Source organism: Misgurnus anguillicaudatus, chromosome 2, assembly GCF_027580225.2.
Source record: "Misgurnus anguillicaudatus chromosome 2, ASM2758022v2, whole genome shotgun sequence".
In the NCBI taxonomy this organism is placed as follows: domain Eukaryota; kingdom Metazoa; phylum Chordata; class Actinopteri; order Cypriniformes; family Cobitidae; genus Misgurnus; species Misgurnus anguillicaudatus.
In genome coordinates, this window is record NC_073338.2 from 48,249,906 (window position 1) to 48,277,421 (window position 27,516).

At 36.4% G+C, this 27,516-nt stretch overlaps 1 protein-coding gene across 1 annotated transcript in view; it reads right to left on the bottom strand.

Moving 5' to 3' along the window:
• The window catches only part of LOC141351010 (guanine nucleotide-binding protein G(q) subunit alpha), a 68,830-nt gene extending 65,407 nt beyond the window's left edge, over positions 1-3,423 (bottom strand). Inside the window, exon 1 of the mRNA XM_073856980.1 lies at positions 2,887-3,423. Coding sequence (XP_073713081.1) covers positions 2,887-3,022 — 136 coding nt within the window. The 5' untranslated portion in view covers positions 3,023-3,423. The remainder of the gene's footprint in view (positions 1-2,886) is intronic.
• Between the last annotated feature and the right edge of the window lie 24,093 nt (positions 3,424-27,516).

Consider the following 27,516-nt stretch of genomic DNA (forward strand, 5'->3'; position numbering starts at 1 on the left):
CACTGCTCACCAACCCACTGAGTCACAGACAAGAGCGCATCTTGCACTTATAACAACCAAATTTCACATATTGATATGGCACCCAATTCTCTTTTGGCAGTAACCAGGGTCCAGTGTGCAGAGCTCTCACGCCCTCATAACGCAATTGCTGTCCACCATTTTGAGATAATGCATTAATACTGTGTTGAATTAAGTAAAACAAAAATACAATAGTTACCAATATTTGACATGTGGCACAAATGCATTTGGTAATACTGGCAAGATTGATGTTTTACACTTACGGATGAGTTGGGTGTTAATTTATTTTTTTCTCATTCGTTTGAAAATTAGAAATATTGGGTCTCATTCACTAATAATTGCATATGTTTTTCGTATTTATATGCGCACTTGAACTTCTCACGAAAACGTTCTGCATACACGTGCGTACGCACAGAAATTTGTTCTTATACTTTGTTGTTACGTTAGTGAATTTGGATTGTCCTACATGAGCACCTGCGTGCATGAGGTTGGCAATTTGCATAAAACACGCCCAAACCAGCTCCATATAAGGGCTTTCCCAAGCACAGCTGGTCCACAGAAAATTTTAGAGCAGTTTGTCACCGAAGCAATTGTCATTACCGAAGATTTGTCATTACGCGCATTTATGTGTGTGGAAAAAATAAGTAGGCTATAATAATGTATAATATCCAGTAAAAAATAATAATAATATAGATAATGTTTATAAGAATAAAAATATAGAAAATATTATACTATTAAACATTATAATGTTAATTTTATATATAAACATTATTATTTACATTATAATTATAGCCTATTATTTTATTATTGCGTACACGTGATACTTGTTGTTTTTTTCCCCGTACATTTTGAAGAAATTTTGATACAAAAGTTTTTGTTGAATCATGATTTGTTTGTGAAAACGTCCGTACGCACTACGGGTGTCACGATTCTCCAAATCCTCCATCCGTCATAAGCAGCTGCGCTTCTCGCATCTGTACGAAGTCTAAACATAAACTAAAGTAGTAATCCTAACGTATTTGTTCAGTTTTATGTGTTTCATGCGAGCTGAGGCAAACTATCCCTTTTGTTTAAAATATAACCCGTTGCATCTTGGCGCCTCTCTCACTCTCGCCCATGTGCAGAGAGCTGCGCTCTGTTCGAAGTCAGATTACTAGGTAGTAATCCTGTTTATGATATGCATTTCAAGGAGTTGTAGCAATACAACCCTCGTGTTTAAAATATAAATCTCTGAGAGTTCCCCCCCCCCCCGCTGGGCAAGCCGACCGGACGGGACCTGGGGGCGTGGCAGCATCGACGAGCCCATTTTTTCATGCGAAGTTCGAGGTTGTGACTTAATTTCAATCGATTTCGATTTAAAATCGAAATCGTGACACCCTTAGTATGAACATCTCTCGCACAAATTTGTGCGTATACATGCTTAGTGAATGAGATCCAATGTCTGCAGACTCTGCACACACAGAAAAATAAACACCGGAAAGACTGCATTGAAAACAAACTGCACAACTTTGCAATTAAAGGGAACATATCATTAAAATCTGACTTTTTCCATGTATAAGTGCTATAAATGTGGCCCCAGTGCTTCTATCAACCTAGAAAATGTGAAAAAGATCAACCCAGTAACTTAGTTTTGGTAAACCATTCTCTGCAAGCATGTGAAAAAATAGGTCATTGAAATGTGGCTCCTCTTGTGATGTCAGAAGGGGATCTTATTATAATAATACCGCCCCTTAATCTGCACTATCCAACCACGGCACTGTCATTTAGTGCAGAGAGAAATTGAGTTTCAATTTCAACAAACCACCATTATGGTGATCAGTGTTTGCATTTCATCAGCTAATTTGCATTTAAAAGAACACAGCCAAAACACACCTAGAAAGTGGCAAATTTATCATGCCGTGATAAATTATCTGTGGGGTATTTTAAGCCAAAACTGCACACATGCACTCTAGGTACACCAACGATCCATTTTACATCCTAAAAAAATCTTGTGAAATGTCCCCTTTAAATTTTCATTGCAAAGCATTAAACATTCAGCTGACTTTTCATAAAATTTGAATGCATGATAAAGCGAATGTTCGTCTTCTTCACCTCTCAAGTTACACAAACCGCAACACAGTTTGGGGACATGACATCTGATTTGCATTTAGTCACACCAGTTATACATCCTTCCTAAAGCAACTTTAGTATCCAGTACAGATTTGACTGCACATCTGCATATTTATTCACTACGCTGTGCAATAAAAACCACATCCTTGTTTCAAGTAGCATAGATGCAATTCACACAGTGGTTGTCAACCACTCTAATTGACCCATTAGGGTGACTTACACAAACCTGACAGCTGCAAACACATTATTCACAAATAAACCACCAATTCATGAATGGACTTTAATATTATGCAATAACCACGCGTTCTGTGCCTCTGACATATACAAAACAAATAAAGAGAGAAAGGAAGAAAGAGAATGAGAGAAAGAAAGAAAGAAAGAAAGAAAGAAAGAAAGAAAGAGAAAGAGAGAGAGAGAGAGAGAGAGAGAGAGAGAGAGAGAGAGAGAGAGAGAGCTGAGATTTATGTGGTGTTGCAAGCAAGGCCCTGTCCAGTGGCCCTTACAACTAGGCGCTAACGCCTTAGCACGCTGCTAACACAGATCGCCTGTAAACTATGAGGTAAAATTATCAAAAAAATAAATAAATATACACCATTCACATTAAAAAATGAAGAAACGATCACGAATGCACAAAGACAAACTATCGCTACGCTAAAACTGAGCTGGTGTATGTCATACACATCAAAGTCCCCGTTAAAAGCAGACCTGTGGACTAGTTATGTGTGAATGAGTGAGTTTTAACGGCGGCGGAACTCATACCGAGCAGAAGCAGCTTTAGCTCCCGCCTGGCGTCGCGCTTATCCCGGCGAAGCTGCTTATCGATCTCCGCGTTGATTCGTTTCGACTCCTTGGCCTCTTCGCTAAGACAGCAGGCCATCATTGACTCCAAAGTCATCCCCGCTGCTTTTCTGAGCACAGCCCGGCCTCGTCGGGGGCTTCAAAAATCCCGAGAAAAATAATAAAATATCACTCTGTTCGTTGACAAAAAAGAGGGGTTACACGAAAAGATCCCCTTATCCTCCTCCTCCTCCGAGAAAAATATTGAGGAGGACAAAAATGAGAGGAAGGTAAGGAGACGATCTGAGGGGGGCTCGAGTGGGGGAGGGGGCCGGGGGCCTCGCGGCGCGCTACTTTCGGTTGCGTCGCGGTGGACGCGAGTCTCTACCCCGCGTACGGACCGCGACAAATCACGGAGCTGTGAGAAAAAGAAAAACAGAGGGGGGCGGACGAGGATGAGGAAGGGAGTATAGCGTCGGTGAGGAGGAGGTCCGGCAAATGATTGAAAAATCCAGGGCAAACTATGGCGCTCGCTTTGTGTCATTTCTTTCCAAACCAAGCTTAAAGACGTGTTAACGTGCGCGTGACATGCGCGTAAGAACGTGCGTCTGTTATACGCGTGGAGAACGTGCGTTCGTCTTAACGTCATACTTATCGTGTCTAATTTCAAAATAGTGCACATAAACTGTTATACAGTTACTTGTATGAAGGGCTTGTGTTATTTAGGACACCATTCAAACAGTGATGGCTGTAAAATCCGATCATTTAAGATATTTTCAAATTAGATAAGTAATTTCAACAGCAGATAGAAATATCACATAAATAGCTATTTAAAATAGACTTTTAAAGTAAATATTTAACATCCTTGAGAAAAATCAAGGCAATATACTTTGATCAAAAAGGTAATCTCACAACAAATGCATGCATTGGGACAGGAAATATACTAAAATGAATAATAAAATAAACTAGACTAGGCCGGGCATCATTATGCTCTGTGTATCTGTTATAAAAATGAAATCCTAGCAAGCTCATATAAACTTGTAAATGCCAAAATTAAAGGAACCCAAACATATATAAAACTAAATAAAAAATAAGACCGCCAGTAGGTGGCGGCAAGGCATTGTTATATTTTGGCAAATGTTCCACTTCTTTCAAAAGGACATATGATTTTCTAATTCAATTTTAAAGATGAAAACTACTTACTACAGGAACATAATTGTAAATATTTTTTTAAATCCTCAAAAAAAATTTCTCAGTTTGCAGATTTTCATTATATTTAAAAATTATTTTCCAAATTCAATCACACAGAATTGAAACATGTGAATTTAAAGTTGCTGCATTATAAATTGCAATCTAGGTAATTATATGCGCTGTTGTTGGTTCATATGGCATGTTATATTTTAATGTTTTAATGACATAATCTTGGCTGTAAATGATCTATAACACAATGTTATCCTGTTAATGTCAATGTCCTGTAGAGAATAATGATTTTACACCAATAGCTTTGACTTCAATAGTCATGAAATGTCTTGAGAAATACATGGTTTGTCTTTTAAAAACTCAGGTAGGCCACAAACTTGATTCCTGGCAGTTTGCCTACAAATGCCAGAGAAGCACAGGCGATGCCATAAGTAGCATCACCCACCTGGTCCTTGAGGACACTAAGGCCTATGCACGTCTTTTCTTTATTGACTTTAGTTCAGCGTTCAATACAATACAGCCCTATTTACTGTTAGAAAGTCTGAAGAATATGTGTGTTAGCCCCTTTATTATTAGATGGTACTATTCTTTCTTAACAAATAGGATGTAGTATGTTAGAGTCAATAAAGAAGTTTCACAACTAAAGCCTATAAGCACAGGGGCCCCTCGGGGGTGTGTGAGTTCCCCAGTCCTCTTTACCATCTACACAAATGACTGTGTGAGTAAACACCCACACAATTATATTGTTAAATTTTCAGATGACACTGCCATCTTGGGCTTATTATATAGGGATCAAGACACAGCATCCTATCACTCCAAAATTAAGCAGTTTGTAGATTGGTGTGACGCTCACCATCTAGTTGTGAATGTGAAAAAGACTGAGGAAATGATCTTTGACCCTAGAGCAGTTTCTGAATCAAGTTTAGTGAGTATCCATAGCACTCCCATACGTCAGGTCTCTTCATATACGTCAGGTCTCTTCTTATAAATATCTTTGTGTTTTTATGGACTGCTCACTTACATGGCATGTTCATATAGAAAGTCTTTGTTCTAAGCTCCGGCAGAGGATGTATTTTTTTAGAAGATTGAGACTGTATGGTGTCGTTAGCGGGCTCTTGTTCTTATTTTTCCATATAATCTTAGAGAATGTTATACAGTATGGCATGCAGACCTAGTATGGCAATTTGAAAGTTCAGTTAAAGTCCAGGTTGGGGCGTCTGGTTAAAACTGCACTAAAGATTGTAGGTCATTCAGACCAGGGCTACATGCAGGCACTCTATAAAAAGTCAGTTCTCAGGGAGGCACGGAAAATTTTAGATAACCCCACACACATCTTGTATAAGGAGTTTGTCCTCCTATACCTTCAGGTAGACGTTTCAGAGTACCAAAATGCAAATTAAATGCATATAAAAACTCTTTTATTCCAACTGCCATAAAGATGATTAATGATAAATAGCCGGTTGTTTGTACGTTACCCAGTATGGAGCTTTGGACTGGATTGTTCCTTGTTGTAATGTGTGTACTGTGTGTGTGTGTGTGGGGGGGGGGGGGTTGTATGTGTAACTGTTGTTTTCTAATTGCCATGTATGAGCTGTGTACGTTTGTAATGCAGTGATTGTGAGGCCCAAGACAAATTTCCCCTGGGGGACGACAAAGTAAAGTATACAGTGAACACAAAGAAAACTGTAGCCTATCATAGATTACAAATTTTGGTATTTACATTCAATGGCAAATTAATAATAGCATAACCATTCAATAAATGTGTTTATCATTTTCATTTGGTGTGCTCTATATTCAAGTTAAAAACCTTAGGTGGGGGAGGGGGTCAGATAGTCTGTGCACACTTTATCACTCTCATTGCTACCCAAGCTCAGAGTAGCATTGTTCACATACACTATAGCAGACTATTTGAAAATTAAGCCTTGATGGTCTCAACGATTAGCCAAATGGATAAACATTCTGGTCCATATAGTCCTGTGCATACTGTATATCATAACTGTAACTAACTAACTAACTAAATAACTAAATAACTGTCTGTTCATCATAACATTCTGGCCAAGGTGAAAATACTGCTCAATTACACTTTTATGTTGACAACATGACTAAGTATTTTGACTTGTTTGTGAATAATGACACAAGAACTTCTCATTCTGATGGCACCGATATGTTAATTTACATTCTTTTGAGAAATGAACAAAGAATTTGAGCAAGTTGCATGCTTTTGCAGAAAATTCATTTTGTGATGCTGTGAGTATAAATTGCTTTGAGAAATGCATTTACTGGTTAGCAAATTTTGAGGATGATTCAAGAAATGTATCAAAGTCTATAACCTACATTAAGGCCAAACAGTATGTGCAAAAGGATAGTAAATAAAGTCCTGGGTTGTTTTTAGTAAATATTAGACAGACCAACACCGCTACACTCTAACAAATATTGCTTGGACTCAACAAAAGAAGTAACATGCAACAGTTTGCATCAATTATTTTGAGTTAAGAAAACTACTTCTGAAATAAATTTCGGCCAACAAACTATATTAAGTTGGATGTACTTAAAATAACATTTAGGATAACATTTAGAGCTTTGACATGCTGTGAAAAAGGTGCAGTGCAGTATTTTTAGAGGTGCTTGAATTTGCATATTTTGGATTTAAAATGACTGGCTTCATCAGTACATCAAGACTTATTTGCCAAAACTGGGACAAACAAACACATGAATGGAGACCAGAGCCAAAGGGGATTTTGTATGAGCTAATGAAATAGAAATATAAGAATTCATATTTTATTTGTCTAATTTTAATAGGTAGATTAAGTCACTTAAGAATATGGTTGAAATGAATTAAATTACGTGAAAATCATGAAACCGCACTCTTGCAAATCTCAAAGTATTACAGTACCTTTGTTTGCCTGTAGGTGCCCCTCAGTCATAAACGTAAAACTCCGCCAATGAAATTGACTGAAATATTTTCCTTTGAATACACAACATCTAGTAGTGCAAACATTTTTTAAGGTGAGCGTTATAACTACGTCTTTCAACATAACATTGTCAGTTTATTCTGACTATTTAAACAAGACTAAGAAGTAGAGAAATTTAGATCTGATGTAGATCTGCTAAATTGTTACAACATGTGAAACATTGTTCCCCCCTTTTTTGCTCAAAACAAAAATACAGTCATGTGAAACTGTTCCATGTAATGTGGACGACAGTTTCTGTACAGTTTGCAATCAACAACCGTACATTTAAACAAACAAAATCAATTTTTATTGATTATCAAAGGTGTTTTAAAGAAAATAATTTTGTGGGGGATAAAGGAAAGCATGAATCATAATTGTTCTATGGGTCAGTATTCTCTCTACTCTAGTCGATTTAGGGAGTGGAAGTGATAATGCAAGTGGTCCTCTGCAGCCATCTACTGGTTAGATGAATTAGTGGTAATTTCTTGTTTTAATTTAGTTTCAAGTGTTTGTTTTTCCATAAACAAAATGCATCAGTTGCTTCTCTATTACTGCTCCTCTGTGTATTTATCCGAGCTGTAAATTGTTTTGTCTGACTTTGGGTGAGATTTTTGTATGCTCTGCTCTCAACATTGTAGTTGCAAAAAATTGTAGTCAGGCTAAGATTTAATAAACTGCTAGACTTATAAATACTTTGATGTTTATAGCTCTATTAAATAGTACATTTATCTTAAATAGTTTTAAATGTAATGACATTACATCCTCAGTAGTAGCCTAGTTGAAGCAATAAAAAAATAGAACACTTTTAATACAACAGTTTAATACAATAATAAAACACTTTATCTTAATTTTTTAGCATACTGCTGTTTTATTTTCCCCTCAGCAGATCGTATGACAATACATGACAGTAGCTACACTTAAATAACAAAGTTACGTCTAGCATTGGGATACATGATGTATGGTACAGAAATTCAGCATTCGATATAATCAAATGTAGTCCTATGTAAACTTTGCCAAAATAAACATGATTATCTCTAATGACAATTGGCCAATGAAATCTGATTGGCCCCTGAAGTGCCCCTGTCTGATATTCATCATTGATTTAATAGCAAGTGCTCAGTAAATGTATAAGACAATAATGAAAAATAGACCGGTTCACGCGCCAGACAGACGCACGTTCTTCAGACGTATGGCAGACGCATGTCCTTTAGACGTTTCTACATACAGACGTAATCCACACGGTGATTTCTAACGTGACGCCAACATGACGTCTGTATAGATCAACAGCTACACGTTATTGACGTGTTTACGCGACGTGATATTTGCGTGTACGTCTCCATATAAAACAAATGGAGACGTACACGCACGTATACACGTGTGTTATCTGTCGTGCTTGTCAGTCTCGTCTCCAATTGACACAAAACGAGCGCCATACAAACTATCCTCGCGTGCGTGCGCGACACTCCCACAGCGGCACCGCTGCAGCTCACCACCAACACGGGTCCCGGAGAAAACGGGACAGGTCGCGCAGTCGCGACATCCACTTTTCCTCGTCTATCCGTTTCCAACGGAGACCGAATGATTCCTCCTCGGCGAAGGAGTAATCGCAGCCCGATCGGGGTCTCGCGATGAGACGTCACTGCTTTACGACGAATAATGCGTTGGAAAAATAGTTCATGTTCAAATATTTTCCCGTATTTGTTGACTGCCCCGAGTCACAAAAACGTAAAACAATTCTGAGGGGAGGAAAAAGGCCGTTGCCTTTAAAAATGGATTATAGCACTTTTGATAGCTTCTCCTCCTACATCACCAGAGCTGCGTGAACGCACACAAACCTGATGTCAATAATTCCGCACGGCTGGGATGATTGACAGGGAGAACGTGCTCGAGCGGGAAAGGAGAGGCGGGAACTGTGCGTGCACGCGCTCTGGAGGAGGATAACAGGAACTGTCAAGTTTGGTGGACTGCACGAGTCAGTCAGGCGTTCACAAAACCCATACTGCCGGGGTGTGTCGCTTGTTTTCTGAAGGAAAACTGTGGATAGAAGTTGCATTTTTAATTTCAATGTGCCTTTTGATGATCGTGTGTACCTACAACTTTGCTAATCCATTATACATAAAAAGAAGTATAGCGTACAATAACAGTATAGCAATAAGAGGATAAAAAGCCTATAACATGGGACTGTGGTGTTATTACCTGGGGTCCTCCAAATATATATATATATTGAAAAATATTGAATATTGAAAAAAATATATATATTTGAAAAACAAGAAATTAGGCATCCAACAAAAATGCATGAAAGGCTAATAATAGGAATGATTAAAAAAACTGAAATGAAGGTTTCCATATAAAATGATCTAAAACTTGATTAAAATGGTTGATCAAGGTCCCCCCTTTAAAACTATTCAGTAAATTTAAAATGGTATTTAGCACGTTGAGTAAAGTATCTGTGTATGTAAAAATAATAATTTTAAAGGGGACATATCATGAAAATCTGACTTTTCCATCTTAAAGGGACACTCCACTTTTTTTAGGAAGATAAAATATTTAATAAATTATCTATAGGGCTTATTCGATCTACGTCATCAATGTTCGCGGCGGCCATATTGTTGACATAAAACTGTCAGTCTGTCAATTGACAAGCGAGGCAGCGTGGGTATCATGGGTGTAATTTTTTTTTTAAACCGCGCGATGGTGTGTGGTGTAATACACGGATGTTCTAACAACAGCAAAAAGAATCCCGGAATTAGTTTTTATGCGATACCGACTGTCAGAAAACATGAAAGGAAGGAGACAGAGGAGTTGAACCAGCGAAGGAGAGACTCCCAACAGCAAAGTCAGTCCCCATCATTTTACCACAGGTAACGTTAGGGATATATGCTCACAGCAAAGTCTGTCCCCATAATTTCATCACATATGGTTAGCTGTAAGCAGTGGCTGAAACTGCTCTTTCAAATAAGCTGCCATAAATTGAGACAGTTATTACATTAGTATTAATAACTATATGAACATAATAATAGGTCTGGCATTGATACTAGGTAGGGAATTAAGGGCCGTTCACATAGTTTTGAAAATCGTTTTATATTAAACAGAATAGCGGAGCTCACACCAAAACTATAACGATACAGATACAATGAACGACATCATTGGGATCACTTTCTGAGCGATTTTTCCTACCTGATTAAGGATAAACCATTGATAGCATTAAAATCTATTTGAACTTCAAGTGCACGCACGGCCACTTAAAATGACAGTGAAGCTCATTGCTGAGCTCTATAACATTAGATTACCTCCAGTTGCTGTGAAAATTGACTACGTAATGCTTGTTAATCTATTACATTAACTAACTGTTATGCCAAAAGGTAAGAGATTACACAAACTATTAGATTCACTGTTTAGAGTTACGCGAAACGCAGCGTGTTGAGGACATCTGCAAAAGTTTTTATTAAAAGCAACATTAAAGGCAAGTGATTTGCGCGAGTGCCATGAGCGGATTAGCATAAACGTATTGTTTGGTGATGTGGATGATGATATAGTTATCGTTATCATTATAATGTGAACGGCCCTTCAGTGCTTGTATGATGAATGCGGATACTGTATGAACAATATAGTTATAAATATCCGGATAAGTTACGGCTGGCAATAAGGACGGATCTTTACTTAAGGCTATTGGGTCTATTTGATATTGTTCCACAATAATCAAGCTCATCTTCTCTTAATATAGACGAGATGAAGCCATTAGGCTACTGCTCCCCTGGACTCAAATCTACGTGCGGCTAGGGGCAGGACAGATGTCATGTCAACAAGATGGCCGCGCTAGCGACTTCCGGTGTTTGCGAATAAGCCCTATATGGTATTTTGAGCTAAAACTTCACATATGTACTCTGGGGAAACCAAAGATTTATTTGACATGTTTAAAAAGTCTTGTGATATGTCCCCTTTAATAACATCATAACAAAGTATGTACATTCATAATTTGATTTTATACATGTGGAGTCCCTGCTCCTCCAATCTATCCATTCCTTGGTCTAAAATCTGGCCTATAATATATACAAGTCAACATTTGAAGTGGATCACAACCTTTCATAAAAGTTGTCTTAACACCAATACCCAATATTCATTCTTGTCTTAAGACAACTTTGATTAACTTTTTTGATCCACTTCAAACGTTTACTAGTGTATAATAAAATAACAAAATATAGACACTTTTAAGATCTTAAAAAAGCGCAGATGGAAAAAACATTGTGGCGTTTTTTTGAAGGCAGAAGGGTGTGATTGATCCGATTCTGAAGAGCTGCAAAACTTTGGTGAGGTTTGAGATTTTGTCAGTGTTTCTCTCTCACCTCCTCATAGTTATCACAGTGAAGGAGAAAGTATACATTTATTATTATAACTAATATAAACTTATAATAGACTGACAGACAGATAAAGGTAGATGACCCATACCCAATTGATCCAATGAAATCTAGTATTTAAAATATTTATCAGTGGTGGCTTGTGACTGCTCATCCGAGGGGTGCTAATTCAAAATAAGTGTTCGGAGTGTCGTGTGTTGCTTGCGTTTTCAAAATACGTGTTTGTTGCGTCATGTGAACCATGTGCATCACGTGTTTTGTCAAAATAAGTTCCTGCTGCACACGCGTCAAAACCGTTTATGATAAAAATACAAGCAAGACACTCCTTGTAAACTCTGATTACTCATGAGATTATGTGAGTATCTGGCAAACTCGGGCGTCTCTTTTATCATAAACCCTTTAGACGCGTCTGCAGCAGGCACTTATTTTGACAAGACACATGATGCACATAGGATCACTCGACGCACAGAACACAAATTTTGAAATAAGGAACCACACACGTGGCTACATACATCTTGTGACGAAATTTGCATAGAGCGCCCTCGAATAAAAAAAGTCCAACACTGGTATTTATGTTATATATATTAAAAAAAAAACTTTCAATAGAATTGGAAAAGAATTGTTAGAACAGTTAAATTATTTTGTAGATCAGTATATCCATATCATTTGGGGCAATTAGTTGAATAACACAAAGTTTAATGTAAACCATTTAGAAAAAATACAATTTAATAAAACAATAAACAGTTAAGGCCAGTACAGCCTAAACAACAATAGACAATAAGAAATAAACATAACTTGAGATTAGTGTGATTTTTATTTACCAAGTTAAGGTCTTGTTATAGACCATTTCAAAAGATGTAAATAACACTGGTCCAGAAACACTTCCTGTTTTAGTTTGTGACTGTTTTTTATTTATTTCACATATATCATTATCTTTAAGATGTTTGTTTAACTTTTTGATTCAGTTCTATATGTTCTGTTGGTTGTATTTTATCCCAACGTTTATCTAGTGTTAAAAAACTGAAACAGGAAGTGCTTCTGGACCAGTGTTGTTTACATCTTTTGAAATGGTCTATAATTGTACTGTAATTCATCAATCACAACTGTGAAACTCTGCCTACATCTAGTGGGCAAATCACGTACTACATGTCCCTCGTGTCTTAGCCTTCTCTACCGTAAATTTTTTTTCTCCCAGCCAAACTCCCAATGTCCTAAATTATTTCCTACCCTGAGATGTAAAATAGTATTTTAAATAGTTATTGTTAGCAGTATATATATATATATATATATATATATATATATATATATATATATATATATATATATATATATATATATATATATATATATATATATATATATATATATATATATATATGCTGTCGGGAGAACAAGCAACTGGCTCCGAGTGCCTCTCACATAAATTATTAGATGTTGATGGCTTACGTTTCTTTCCCGTCACAGAAAACCACAGGTTGTTTTTGTTTGTTGTTCACAAAGTACAAAGTAGATGAAAAAACTAGGACTCTGTGTACTCAACGCGCCGCCATTGTTTGTTTAGATTGCGTGGAATGGTGCGCTGTAATTTGTGGAGCAGATTTATTGCATTCTGTAAAAAAGGAGGAGTGGCATTTATTGCGTTTTGGGAAAAAAGAAAGAAAAGATGACAGAATAACACAGCGGATATTGGATTTCGTGTAAAATTAAGAATTTACTTTTAAATACGACCTGATATAATACTGATTTTGGCAGAAACTCATTTTTTTCAAAAATGGCATTTATTGCGTTTTGGAACCAAACTCTTCATATATTTGTCCGGTTATTGGACCTTCATCTGGTAAATGGCACATTAAACATATCTGATTTATTGTACTTTTGTTTTATTGGCATGCAGATTAGATAAATATTATTTTTGTTCATGTTTTTATTTTAAATGGTTTGTGTATTTTATCATCTAATTGTAATTAATTAGTTATTCGTCATCTCACGAACCCCCTGCAATTCCCTGATGAACCACCATATGAAGAGATCACATACAGTGCTGTGTTGCTGTAAATAAAATGCTAATATGCTTAATTGATAATTGATAGTTGTAACATGCCTAATTTATTATACAGATTATGAATTAACAGAGAACCAAATGTAACAACTGTATTAGTTCTTTGTATTACTTTATAAATAAAATACATATGTAGACATTAAAAACAACACAACTATTTTTAAAAGACCATTATTGCCTTCTTAAGATAAATTGCTTGTACTTCTGCTAAATAAACGAATAGAAATGTAAAATGTAAATGAAAACAACAACAAAAAGTTATGTAATTTTTTTGTCTATTTTGACCAATTATATTGACCATTGTTAGAATATCAGGAAAACATCTATGTATCTGAAAATTAAAGTTTGCAGAGAAATAAGCTTTGCAACTGTATGAATTTGAAAACTGAAATGTTATTCCTTTTTGAATAGTTATGTTTAACGTTTTAACATGACAATGAAGGTAAATGAGTCCGGCATACATGGGAAAAGGTCCTGATGAATTTACTGTAATAAAATGTGCAATATAGTCTGAATAAATAATAGTTGTTGTATGCAGAATCTTATATTATCATTTGAAAGTGAGAAACAATTAAATATTTAATAGGCAATCGTCATCTTAAAGGAGCATTTCAGCCGTAGAAACATTCATCTTTATTGAAAGTGCGTCATATTTGTAGTCGATATGTAACAAATGCCTATTTGACCGAGAAAAGGGGTGTTTGTAGTCTCATTCCCTCAACAAAGATATAGCACTTCCTTCTTTCAATGATACAAAATGATGATTTTTACATCATTGAAAGAAGGAAGTGCAACACTGAAATCTGTATTTCTCCTGTCTCAGTGGCAACTGGGGAAATGATGCACGACCATTCAAAAACATGACTGGGGTTCTAACTTTACAAAGATTAATGCAAATGGGTGAAGTGTCCCTTTAAATGAAGTTTTATAGTTTGGGTTAGAGATGGTGTGTTTACATTATGCATGAACAGCAGTAAAGGACATCATTGGCTTAGTTAACAACACTAATAATATTTAATGTTATACAAATCTTTAATAGGAATTAACTGTATGTTGGAAACATGTTACAATAAGCTTGTATTTGTTAACAATTAGTTAATGCATTAGATAACGTGAACTATCAACAAATTTCTATGGCATTTATTTATCTTAGTTTATGTTAATTTTGGCATTTACTAAAAAAAATCAAGTGTAACTGCTGTTAACATTAGTTAATGCACCACAAACTAACATGAATAACTGTATTGACATTATGTCAGGTTCCAAGTCTATTCTCCATTCTGTGATCATTACGGACTAAACATCCCATAATCCTCCCTCACCAGAACTGTGTTTGTCATTATCCTCACCTGTCATCAATAACCATTATCATCTCCATTGTCTGTTTTATGTTAATTATATGTTAATGTTTTGTGATATTTACCCATCATCCTGTTTATTGTTTTAAATATTAAGTTTATTCATACTCAGTTCATTCTTTGTCTCCTCATCTTCCTCCAAACACATACTGTGACACATTAACTAACATTAATAAGAATGAAAAACTACAGTATATTGTTTAATGTTTGTTACTAATGTTTACTAATACATCCTTATAGTAAAGTGTTAGCTGAATGTCAGTATATTATAAAGTGGAATAACATTGGATATAAGCAGCACAGGGTTCAAACAGTAGAGGGCAGCAAAGTTTGTTTTGTGATCAATATTATTGTACTGAAGTTATATGCTTCTTCAAACAAAAGATGGCACTGCTTGACTACAAATGCTGTTTGTTGTCTTATGCTCATAAAAATAAAGATGCTTCACGATGCCATATAAAGGAAAACTTTTTGGCTAAATGGTTCCATAAAGAACCTTTAACATCTGAACCTTTCTGTTCAACAGTTAATGAAAGGCTCATAAGCCTATTTAAAGGCGCAGTGTGTAATTTTTAGAAGGATCTCTTGACAGAAATGCAAGATAAATATACAAAACTATATTATCAGGGGTGTAAAGACCTTTCATAATTAACCGTTATGTTTTTATTACCACAGAAGGAGTCGTTTTTATCTACATACCGAGGGTCCCCTTACATGGAAGTCACCATTTTGTGCCACAATGTTTTTACAGAAGCCCTTAATGGACAAACTTTTTTTACTAAGTTGTCTCTGAAGATGACATGTTTGTCCTGTGGTGGCTACCATAGCTTCTCTATGCGTTTCAAAAGCGAGGGGTGAGCAGTGAATGGAGCCATTGGTTGCAATTTGCAACCTCACCACTAGATACCGCTAAATTTACACACTGCACCTTTAAGTCTCAATAATTTAATATGTTGCATAAACATCTCATATTGCTCGATGCGTTTCCTCTTTGCAAGAGTAAACAGTTTCTTAGTAAACTGAATGTAGCATCATCATATACAGTATGTTTTCCTGCAGTTTTGCTCAACACAGTGGTGTCCACAATGCTACTCTTAAAAATAAAAGAATCTTCACAGCAATGCCATAGAAGAATCATTTTGGTTGCTCAAAAAAAAACCTTTAGTCAAAGTTACCTAGTTAGTCTAAAGAACCCCCTTTATCCCACTACCGTCATCTTTTTACTTTCTGTGTTAGGTTCTTTTGAGCTTTTAATGGTTCTTTATTGAACCACATAGAAAAAACAAAAGGTTCCTCTATGGAAGGGGTGCCCAAATTCAGTCCTGGAGGGCTGGTGTCCTGCAGAGTTGACCTCCAATCAAAATCTAGAAGTTCCAGGCAGGTGTGCCGAGGCAAGTTGGGGGTAAAATCTACATGTGTCCCAAATCGCACACTTATGCGCTCTCCTACGCCACTTTCTAGTATAAATAGACTACCAAAAAAGAAAGTGTACTTAAAGTACCCAGGTGATGCACTCAACGAAAGTGTGCAATGTTAAACACTTCATGCACTCAACGGTTGCGGCTTTGTGTCACGTTTACACTTACATAAGAAAGACGATGAAGACGGGGATACAAAACACTGGAGACTTTATGCTGCGTACCAGGCAACCTGTAATCCGTAAATCACGACTTCAAAACCACGACTCACGACTCTGAACTGCACTGTAAAAAAATTCCGTAAAAATTGCAGCTGGGTTGCCGGTAATTTACCGTAGATTTACATTTATGTTATTTACTGGCAAGAGTTTGTTCAAAGTTAAATGAACATTAAACATTTACAAGTCTTTGTCTTTACAGAGTAAAACTAAAAAAAACAGCATCAAGCAAAACATTCTGGGAAACAAAATCTGAAGCAAAAAACAGAAAAAGGTTGATGATGATTTCTGATTCCCAGAATGCTTTGCATGAGGCTGTTATTGTATAGTTTTATTCTGTAGAGATAAAGACTTGTTAATATTAGAAAATTTATTTAACTTTGAACAAACTCTTGCCAGTAAATAACATAAATGTAAATCTACGGTAAATTACCGGCAACCCAGCTGCAATAACATTGAAATTTCTACGAAATTTTTTTACAGTGTGGGAGTACATCGATCTAGTACGAGTTCACGGGTGGGAAGTCACGGGTTTGACTGCCGTTCCAGTGCAGTTTCACAGGTAGAAGGTTGTAAAAGCACGGGTTACAGGTCCTAAGTCTTTGTTTTGAAGTCGTAATTCACGGGCTCAAAAACCTGCCTGGAACGCAGCATAAGACAGGGGTATAAATACACAGATGAACACAGGAGAACACAGGTGAAGACACTAATGACAATGATGATAACAATGAACAGGTGCAAACAATAAAACATGAGGGTAAATGAAGGCAACCAAGGGAATAGAGGATATGCATTGACGTCAATTTTCCACGTGACCACGCCGGAACTCGCCCCGTCGAGTGGCAAACGTTCAACAAAATGGCTGGTTTTCATAGGGGCTGCTGCGAAAATGCCAGTACAACTGACTGTTAACAGCTTAAATAGAATTTAGTTGTACTTGATAGCAGAGGTGCTATCATACCCTCTATAACCGTTACACTATGGGCCCATCCCAATACCTACATTTTTACTACACATTTTTGCCCTAACCCTCGCTTTTGGGCATGCATGTGTAGGGATAGGACAGCCCTGCTCAAAAAAACAGCATACCAGCAAGACTAGTATATGTTGTGTTTTGGTGCTGGTTTGCCAGTGAACACCAGCTAAACCAGCACCAAACCAGCACCAGCTAAACCAGCACCAAACCAGCATCAGAACCAGCTAATCCAGCACCAAACCAGCATTATCACCAGCATCCCATGCTGGTCATACCAGCAAGACCAGCATATGTTGTGTTTTGGTGCTGGTATGCTGGTGAGCACGTTTGCTAGGTTCCCTACGCTACTTTCCATATAGCGGTGTCCCATTTCATAGTGGGAAGATTTTAACCCCCACTTCCCTCGTTGAGGGGACTTTACTGTCGAGGGCACTCAAAACCAAGTGGAAGTTTTAAGGGGGTAGAAATGGGACGGGGCCTTTGTTTGTGTAATGGAAGAAAAGAGGGGCCATCAGATACCATGAGAGAAAAAGTTTAACTGAAGAGACGATTACACCTCAGTCTGGCGCTTACTAAAGTCACGTTAAACAAACAAATAAAAATTAAATCAAAAAAAAAAAAAAAAAAAAAAAAAAAAAAAAAAAATATATATATATATATATATATATATATATATATATATATATATATATATATATATATATATAATTTTAAAATATACAAAAATGGCCAAAAAATATGTGTACTGAAATGATAATAGTAATAAAAAATGTACAAAGATGTATTTTTTGGCCTATTTGTTTATATCTTTAAAATATATTTTTAAAATAAATATATTTTAAAGCATTTGTATTTACATTGCATTGTATGTCACATGTTTGAAAAGATAAAAATTAAATATATATTTTAACAAAAATATACTTAATAATAATTTTATATTTTACATTATACATTATATACTTATACTTTTTATATACTTATACATTACATTATACACTTATACATTTTATACAAACTTTTATTTTTTGGCCAGGAAAAATATATTTTTTGCTGTATGGGTTGTAAAATTAGAAATGTATTTGTTGCCCTTAAAATACATTTTGAAATATATGTTAATATATTATAATATAAGGTTAAAAATAAATATATTTAATTAAGCTTTACTCTCTACAAAATGTATTTAGCATTTATTTAAAATGTATTTATTTTGGCCAAAGAAATTTATTTTTTAACGTGTATCTTCTATGTAGGTATCAGAGAACAATTTATCATATTATTTTAATGCATTTTTTGGCCCCTTTAAGTGTTTTATTTGGGGTGAAATTCATACACTAGATGGGTAAGTATACTAGTGCCATAGGTTATGTGCATATAGTATGTCATTTAGGATACATCTTCTGTAGGACACCGGCCCTCCAAGACTAAGTTTGGGCATCTATGGCATCACCTTTATTGTTAAGACTGTGATTTGTTTGTCCTTTTTTATACTCTCATTGCTTGAGATGTGGGAATGTCCGTGACCACAAACATGCAAAAAATAAAAAGGCTGTGAATAACAAGTATGGGCTCCGACAGCACGACAAAAGAAACTGTTTCACGGTTGCAACCACCGGCAGCTCATTAGAAGACAGATGGCAAAACTGTCCCTTTGCAGTTGCAATGGTGAGACCTTAGAGACGTCCTTCTCACTCTGGTAAAAAGTTTTTGACTACCAATTCCGTTGATGGTCAGTCTGCAAACCACTTAATGAGACCTGTAAATGTACTACTAGTTATTAACTCGATATATAACTTAAACATCTCTTTCTTTTATAAAGCCTTTAAAGAAATCTACAGTTATTGACTGTTGCCTATTTCTTACAATGATCAGATATCACCAACTACATCCAAACTGAGAAAATCAGGTTGTCAACTGGAAATAAAAGCAGTACTGATTTTTGTTTTGATGTGGGCTCACCCTGGATTTATGTGCTTTAAACTGGATCTAAGCCGGGAGCGTGGAGATCACTTTATACCCACCAGAGCTTAGGCAAGCCTCTGTTTCCCATAGCAACCATATATGTGGAATTCTGCGCACTATCCACAGGGAAAGCAGAAGTTTCATGTGGCATCTGATTGGCAAGCGGGTGGTTAGCAGTTTGCAACCAGCAGAAGAACGCACCGCATGCCAAGGATTAGCATCTCTCAAATGACACAGTCAATAAACGGAATATGAGTTTATCTCCTCTTTACTCCCATGTTGTTTCCAGCACATGATATTATATTTTGTTGTGCAGATAAAGTCAGTTAAACTCTTAAAAATAATGGTGCTGGAAAGGTTCTTCACATCAATACACCTTTTTCAGTCTGCCGCCATATTGATTCCAAAACAAGGCTGTGAGGGATTGAAGTCCAGAGCGTGCACTTAAAGCCCTATTGTTTTGTATTGGGATGATGGCCATTCATACATCATTTTTAACAAATTTCCACAGGACAAAGAACCCCAGAAATATTTTATCCAAAGCGACTTAACCCTAGTAATAGTAAAAGTTGGATCTACTTAAAAGTTTACTTTAATTGGTAAGTTTTTCCAACTTATATCTCACATAACACATGGGGCAGTTTCCCATACAGAGATTAGACTAGTCCTAGACTAAAACAAATCTGAGAGCAGTCCAAACTGAAAACTGAGACTTGTGATATTCCAATAATCAAACAGCGATGTAGAGTCTCCAAAACACAGGCGGGAACTCTACAAGGGCAAGGACAGCAGAAGGCACAAACGATAATTAGCAAAATTCACAGATAACACGACAAGACTAGAACTAGCAGAGCTAGCAGGCACGAACATGTAAAACGAACTTGCAAAGACACACTAAACATACAGGGAATATATACTGAGCCGATTGGGCAACAAATGAGCAACAGCTGTGAATGACGCAGGTGAAGAAGATCACATTAATGACACCCGTGATAGAGACGCGCACATGTGAAGCTGTCAAAACACAAAAACACAGAGACACCAAAATAGCAATCAATCAAACTAGAGTCATGACACTATTGACACAAAATTTCTACCAGATGTAGCCATCAAGCCAAATATTGAATTCATACAAAGAAATCAGAACATTTAAGTATACAAGTTGAGTCATAATAAATAAAGTGAAATGACACGGGAATAAGTATTGAACAACTTTATTTAATACTTTGTAGAAAAGCCTTTGTTGGTGATTACAGCTTCTAGATGCCTCTTGTATGGAGAGACCAGTCGTCTGCATTGCTCAGGAGTGATTGTAGCCCATTCTTCCACACAAATGGTCTTTAAATCTTGAAGGTTCCTTGGGCCTCTTTTATAAACTTTGATCTTCAGATCTCTCACTGGACCATTCAAGCAACTTTGGCCTTGTGTTTGGGATCATTATTTTGCTGAAATGTCCACCCTCTTTTCATTTTCAGCTTTCTGGTAGATGGCAACAGACTTTTATCCAGAATGTCCCGGTACATTCCTCCATTTATCCTACCTTCAATAATATGAAGTCTGCCAGTACCCCTTGCTGAAAAGCAGCCCCAAACCATGATGCTTCCACCCCAAACGTAACTGTTGGTATGGTGTTCTTGTTGTGATGGGCAGTGCCATTTCTTCTCCAAACATGGTGTGTAGAATGACTGCCAAAAAGTTCAATTTGCTTTCATTTGACCATACTATAGTCTCCCAATAATCCACAGGTTTATCCAAATGCTCTTTTGCAAACTTTAACCGAGCCTCAACATGCTTTTTGTTCAGCAATGGAGTCTTGCGTGGCGAGCATGCATGGATGCCATGGCGGTCTTCTGTTTCTTTAAAACAACAGTACATGCTGATGCAAGGTCTGCCCGAGTGGTTCATGGCTTTTGGAGAACTCTCCTGATTATTCTTTGGACTCCTCGGACAGGGATCATACGTGGAGCACCGGATCGTGGCCGGTTTATGGTGAAGTGATGCTCTTTCCATTTTCGGATAATGGCCCCCACAGTGCTCACAGGAACATTCAGCATTCTTGAAATGCGCCTATAACCATTCCCATCAAAATGCTTTTTAACAATAAGATTACAAAGATCTTGAGAGAGTTTTTTGCTTTTACCCACCACATTTCTTCTGTGACGTTGATTTCGTTTCAGCTGGTTGAAGTGTGCTTGCGCTATTCTGGTTGAAGTGTCCATATAAGGACTTCCACTGTACTTCCTGCACTTAAAAAAATACTTCAATTGGTAACACCTAATAATGCAACCTTTGAATTTCACCAATCAAGTCATTTCAACTTTGATGTTAATCCAACTTTCACTTTTTGCAGTGCATTTAAGCTATACATTTATCAGTATATTTGTAAAACAAAAAAGGGGAAATAAAAAAACAACATACAAATCTAGAACCATATTAGGTTGAGTAAATCAAGTTTTTACCTCTTAGTTGTATAAAGTTAAGCATTTCCCATCTTTTTGATGTTGTCATTACCTGCTGTGCTCATTCTCAATCCCACAATTCCCTGTGCAACCATGCCACTCAGCTCCGCACTGTCACCTTCAATTAACTTTTTTTCCCTTTTTGTTTTGCACTGAAATGGTCTTAAGTACGAACCTGACAGCATGCTTTTTGACAAGTTCCCTACTAGCGGAGGAAAGCGGGTAGCCGGGGTCCTGCGGTGAATGTAAACAGTTGGATATCTCATGGGGTCTTGACTTTTTCCCAAGTCATTAATTTAAACCTCATTTCTTTTAACATCTCAATCACAGATTGAAACTAACCAAGATACCCTTTGCAATTAAGGTGCACAGATCCAATTATGAGAGCAATTAATTGCCAGGGAGGAAAATTAAATAGAAAAGACCCAGCGGTTGGTCTTAAAACAGGCCCACCAGCAGCGAGGATGAAAACACGTAAAAACTGAAATAACAACCACAGGAGCCTGAAAGATTACAGTGTGAATCAAAGCTATGAAGAATGAACGAGCAAAACTATATTGAGACAGCTAGTATAATGATTTTATCCTCCCAGTTGTTTTCTGAAGTCTTTTGAACTTTAAAAAAGTCTACTGAAACAGAAGTTGATCCAACTTTTCACTTTTGTGTATGGTTTTCTGTTTCAGATGATCTTTTTCAACTTAACTTTTTGACTAAAGTGACAATCATTTTTTTTAGGTGTAGTAATTTTTTAAGTTGATCCAACTTTTGACTTTTACAGTTTAGTATACACTATTAAAGGGGTCATAGCATGAAAATCTGACTTTTTGCATGTTTGGGTTCCCAGTGCTTCTATCAACCTGGAAAACTTGAAAAAGAACAACCCAGTAACTTAGTTTTGCCATTTTTTTGCAAGCATGTGAAAAATTAGGTCGTTCAGATTTCGCCTGTTTTCTGAGGTAGGTAGCAAGGCCAATTACAATAATACCACCCCCTTAATCTGCACTCCAACCACAGCATGGCCATTTAGTGCAGAAAGAAAAAAATTATTGACAGCACAATTGCAACGAACCACCATTATGGCGATCAGTGTTTGCATTTCATCAGCTCATTTGCATTTTAAAGGACACACCCATTTTTGCTTTGACCTACAAAATGGAATTGTAACATGTTATAATTAATTATCTATGCTGTATTTTAAGCTAAAACTTCACATAAGCACTCTGGGGACACCAAAAACTTATTTTTCATCTTAAAAAAAATCTCATAATATGAGCCCTTTAAGGGTCCAAATTAAACATCTTTAGTGTTATAAAGGAAAACTTTGAGTGGAGCATATTCATAATCTGGCCAATCACTAAAGAGAGACAAAATAACCAAGCCATTTTTTGTGTATATATTTACTTTTATGATTTCTCTTCATCTATCTGAACAATATTTTAAATGTACACTGTGCAATTATGTTTTTTATTGTATTATTTATTAATCTTAATTCATTTAAGAATACTTAAAATTTTAAAAATGAAATGAAAATCTGCTAAGTAAGGGATAATGTAGAGGCAGCCAGTAGTTATCGGGAAATAAGCCCCCACAGTGTGATCTTGTATCACATTGAAGGGGCTTATTTCCCGATAACTACCGGCTGCCTCTACATTATCCCGCTTATTACACGGCTACTTGTCACATAAGAAAAAAAACGGACATGAATATGAATTTAAAACATTTTATTGGCATATTTGTTTTAAATTAACATTTTTATCCTTCCGCGAAACTTTGCACAGATGCATAAAATGATCGTAATACCTTATTAAGATCCTCTGCTTCATACTTGTCTGTCTCCATTTTTTTCTCTTTTAGCCTGAGAAGTTTTAATGCCCATTCTGAGTGTTGGCTTCGTAGCTGTCATGCTCTATTTTGTCAAGTAAGTTCAGTCTCAGTAAGCTGTCTGTGTCTTGTCGTGGTTGTCCAGTGTTTGTCACAAGATGGCGCCAAACAGTAATCTTTATTGATCTTTATTGGCGCGGAGCGATTTTACTCGTACAAGTAGTACCGGCTATGCGTTATTACTTTGGAGCAGTTATTATTTGAAAAGAACAAACCTGCAAATGTCTCAACTGACCAATCAGAATCAAGCATTCCAGAGAGCTGTGTAATAACATCGGTTAATGCACAGTGAACTAACATGAACAGTTGTATTGACATTAACAAAGATTAATAAAGGCTGCAGTATTGGTCATAGTTCCTTTTAGCTAATGCATTTACTAATGTTAACAAATACAACATTATTGTAAAGTGTTACTACAATCTTAATCTGAACTCAAACATTTGTAATAAAATGATCCCAAAACCTGATCTAGTTTGATTTAGGATCATCATTAGGTCAATTGAATCAAATCTACCTCAGAATTAAATTATACCAACCAAGATGTGTCCTCAGGCATAAGTCTTAAGAACAAAGCTTAAAACACAATACCCAGAAAGACAGCGCAGACATCAGACTGCTCAGATTATTACATAATGTATCCAAACATCTATATAAAATAAACAAAATAAGGTCTATTCTGTTTATAAAACACCTCTACTGATGGACAAACCACCTTTGCTTGTGTAGGTTGGTAAATATTTACTCATATCTAATTATTTGGATAAAGCAAATAAAAGCTTGTTTAGTTAAGATGAGCTTTTGTTAAAACTGTACATGTGAGCATTGGCACATATACTGAATAACAGTCATTTTATTGCTTCTGGCCTTTCTGCTGCTGATCATGTAATGTTAGCATCATCTGTTATTGTTTCAGCTTTCACTGTCAGAATTGTTTATCACCATGGAGTTGATTATCCACACAGATAAGTCATACCTGCAAATAGAAACACCAGAATTACACAGTCGCTATGACACATATGACAGAAAAAAGACGAATAAAATATAGCATGAAAAGTCTAAAATAGCATATATCCATATAATGAAAGGAAATAACTTAAATACACCGGAAAACTCTCCTTTCAAAATAACATCATTATAGTTTTTTTTCAAAGTTTTAGTATTTGTTTTGTTCCAGTAAAAATATCTAAAAATAAATTTAAATTGAGATAGATATACTTGAGAAAGAACATGGCATGAAGGAACAAGTCTTGTTTTCTGAAAAACATTGACAATAAAGTGAGATTATGCTTAAAACGTAAAAAACATCTGCCAGTGGGGTAAAAAAAAAACGTAATTTAAGTTTAAACTATAAATTCCTCTCTTACTGGCAAATATTTACTTTAAGATTCTTTAAACTCACTGGATTATATATTTTCTTCAATTTAATACATCCAAATACATTTAGGGTCTTTTTTGAAGTACTGTATATTCCGGACTATAAATCACATTTTTTTTCATAATTTGGCTGGTGCTGCTTATAGTCAGAAGTAATTTTGACATTTATGAGGCAAAAGACATCATTACCATCTACAGCCACAAGAGTCAACATATGCTGCTTCTACATTTATGTAATTCAACGAATTCAGTGATGTGGAATGACGAGCCTGCGAACTTCAAGCTTGTTGGCTTGTTCGGTTCATTTAGTCTATTTAGCCTTCCACGTATGTTCTGTATGCTATTGTTTATCATTTAAATAACTGATAATATTACTTTAACGTACAGACATCTATTCAGCCTTCTGTTCTGTGCTATTGTTTAGTTGAATAACTTGCCTTTTCAGATTAAATGTTTGTTCTTCGGCTTGGATTTTGTGAAAAAATTTTCTAAATAAATGCGGCATATAGTCCACTGCAACTTATATATGTTATTTCGGCTTCATGACGCATTTTTTAATGATGCGACTTATACCCCGAAGCGACCTGGAAAATATGGTAACGCATCAAAAACGAGTGATGGAAATGCCAAATTCCGGATAAAAATCCCTTAATTTGCAAAAACGTTTTTACGATCGCTTGAGGTGGTTTTTGACCTATGCGAAAAAGAGTAAAGACGAGTACTGTGAGATGGAAATGCATTTGCCGAATAAATTCTGCCATAGTTAACATTAAACCCACCAGACTGAACGTCTAACTGTTTCCACTGATGTTCTCAATACCATATATGGGGCTCGACGTCGTCTTAATAGAGGGTATGCACGTGACGTCACCTTCGGTGAAAGTGACTGCGGTTACGCTCACTGAGTGGCAAAAAGTGTGACAGCATTAGCATAGCAAGAAAAATGCGTCTAAAATGGGAAATGTAGTTGTGTGATCGACTGTGCTAACAGATTCAACAAAATTTGGAGTGGTCTTTTTCCAGACTGCAAAAACACTCAAAGGAGAAGTAAATCAGTAGCAGTAGCCATATGTCAGGTATGTACATTTTGGGATAAAAAAATCGACCAATGAGTATTCTAATTCTATGTAATTGCAAAGTTTTGTCAGCGAGCCTTCATTAAAAAACATCCATTATGATGACGAGCCTTGTGTTCTACAAAGGTGGGATGGTTTAATAGTGTTAGGCAAGACAAACATATATGTCAGGAAAAGCAATGTCTGGCCATATGCCAATGTCCACAGACTACTGGTTGTTTAGAAAGTTGTTAGGGTCACTGTTAAGTCCAACTTAATTAAATTTAAGCTGATAATAGTCACTTTTACTGGCGTTTTTGCAGCAACCGCTAGCTATGTTGTTGAATGTTTGCTACTCAACAGGGCAAGCTCTTGCGGGGTCACGTGGAAAAGTGACCTCGTTGCATACCCTCTAGACCCTTGCTGCTAGTGCCTGGATCAAAAATCCGCAGCGAGATTAGTGTTGGGGAAAGTTACTTTTAAAAGTAATGCATTACGATATTAAGTTACTCCCAAAAAGTAACTAATTGCATTACTTGATTACTTTTCATGGAAAGTAATGCTTAAGTTACTTTTTAGTTACTTTTGCGTTACTTTTCTTGGCTGAGGTTTGATCTCTTTCAGGCCTTGCAGGTGTTTTTTATGACCGAAAAGTTCTGCATTCAGAAACTGCATATTTTCATCTTAAAAATGTCAAGCTCTGGCCTGCCATCTCCGTTTCTGACTGAAACCGCGCAGGTGCGCACACATAGAGTACGTAAATCTATGTTAATACGTTCAGTTTAATGCACTACATTGTTTTTTTTTTACATCAAATTAATTAAACTGAAAAGTAACTTGCATTACTTTTTAAAAAAAGTAACTCAAATATTAAAGGGATAGTTCGGCCAAAAATGATATTAAACCCATGATTTACTTACCCAGAAGCCGTCCGAGATGCATATGTCCATCATTTTTCAGACGATGACATTTGCAGTTATTTTAGAAAATTTTTTAATCTTTCAGTTAATCAAATGTGAAGTTACGGGGTCCACGACCCTCAAGTCCAAAACGTGTGCATCCATCCGCCACAAACCAAACCCACACGGCTCCACGATGACAAACAAAGGCCTTCTGAGGGTGGTCCGCGCAGTTTCGTTGTGGAAATGTCCACATTTGGAACTTTATAAATGAAAATGACTCGCATCCGATAGTGCCGCCATCTTGGTCGCGTCCACATTCAAGATCAGAGCTTTACGCAGCGTACGGAGGTTACTATGCTGCTGCTCTGTGCCCCCACCCTCCACATTTGTCATACGTCACTAAGAAAAGTGCGTACACACGCTAATACTCTCTACTAAATACAGAG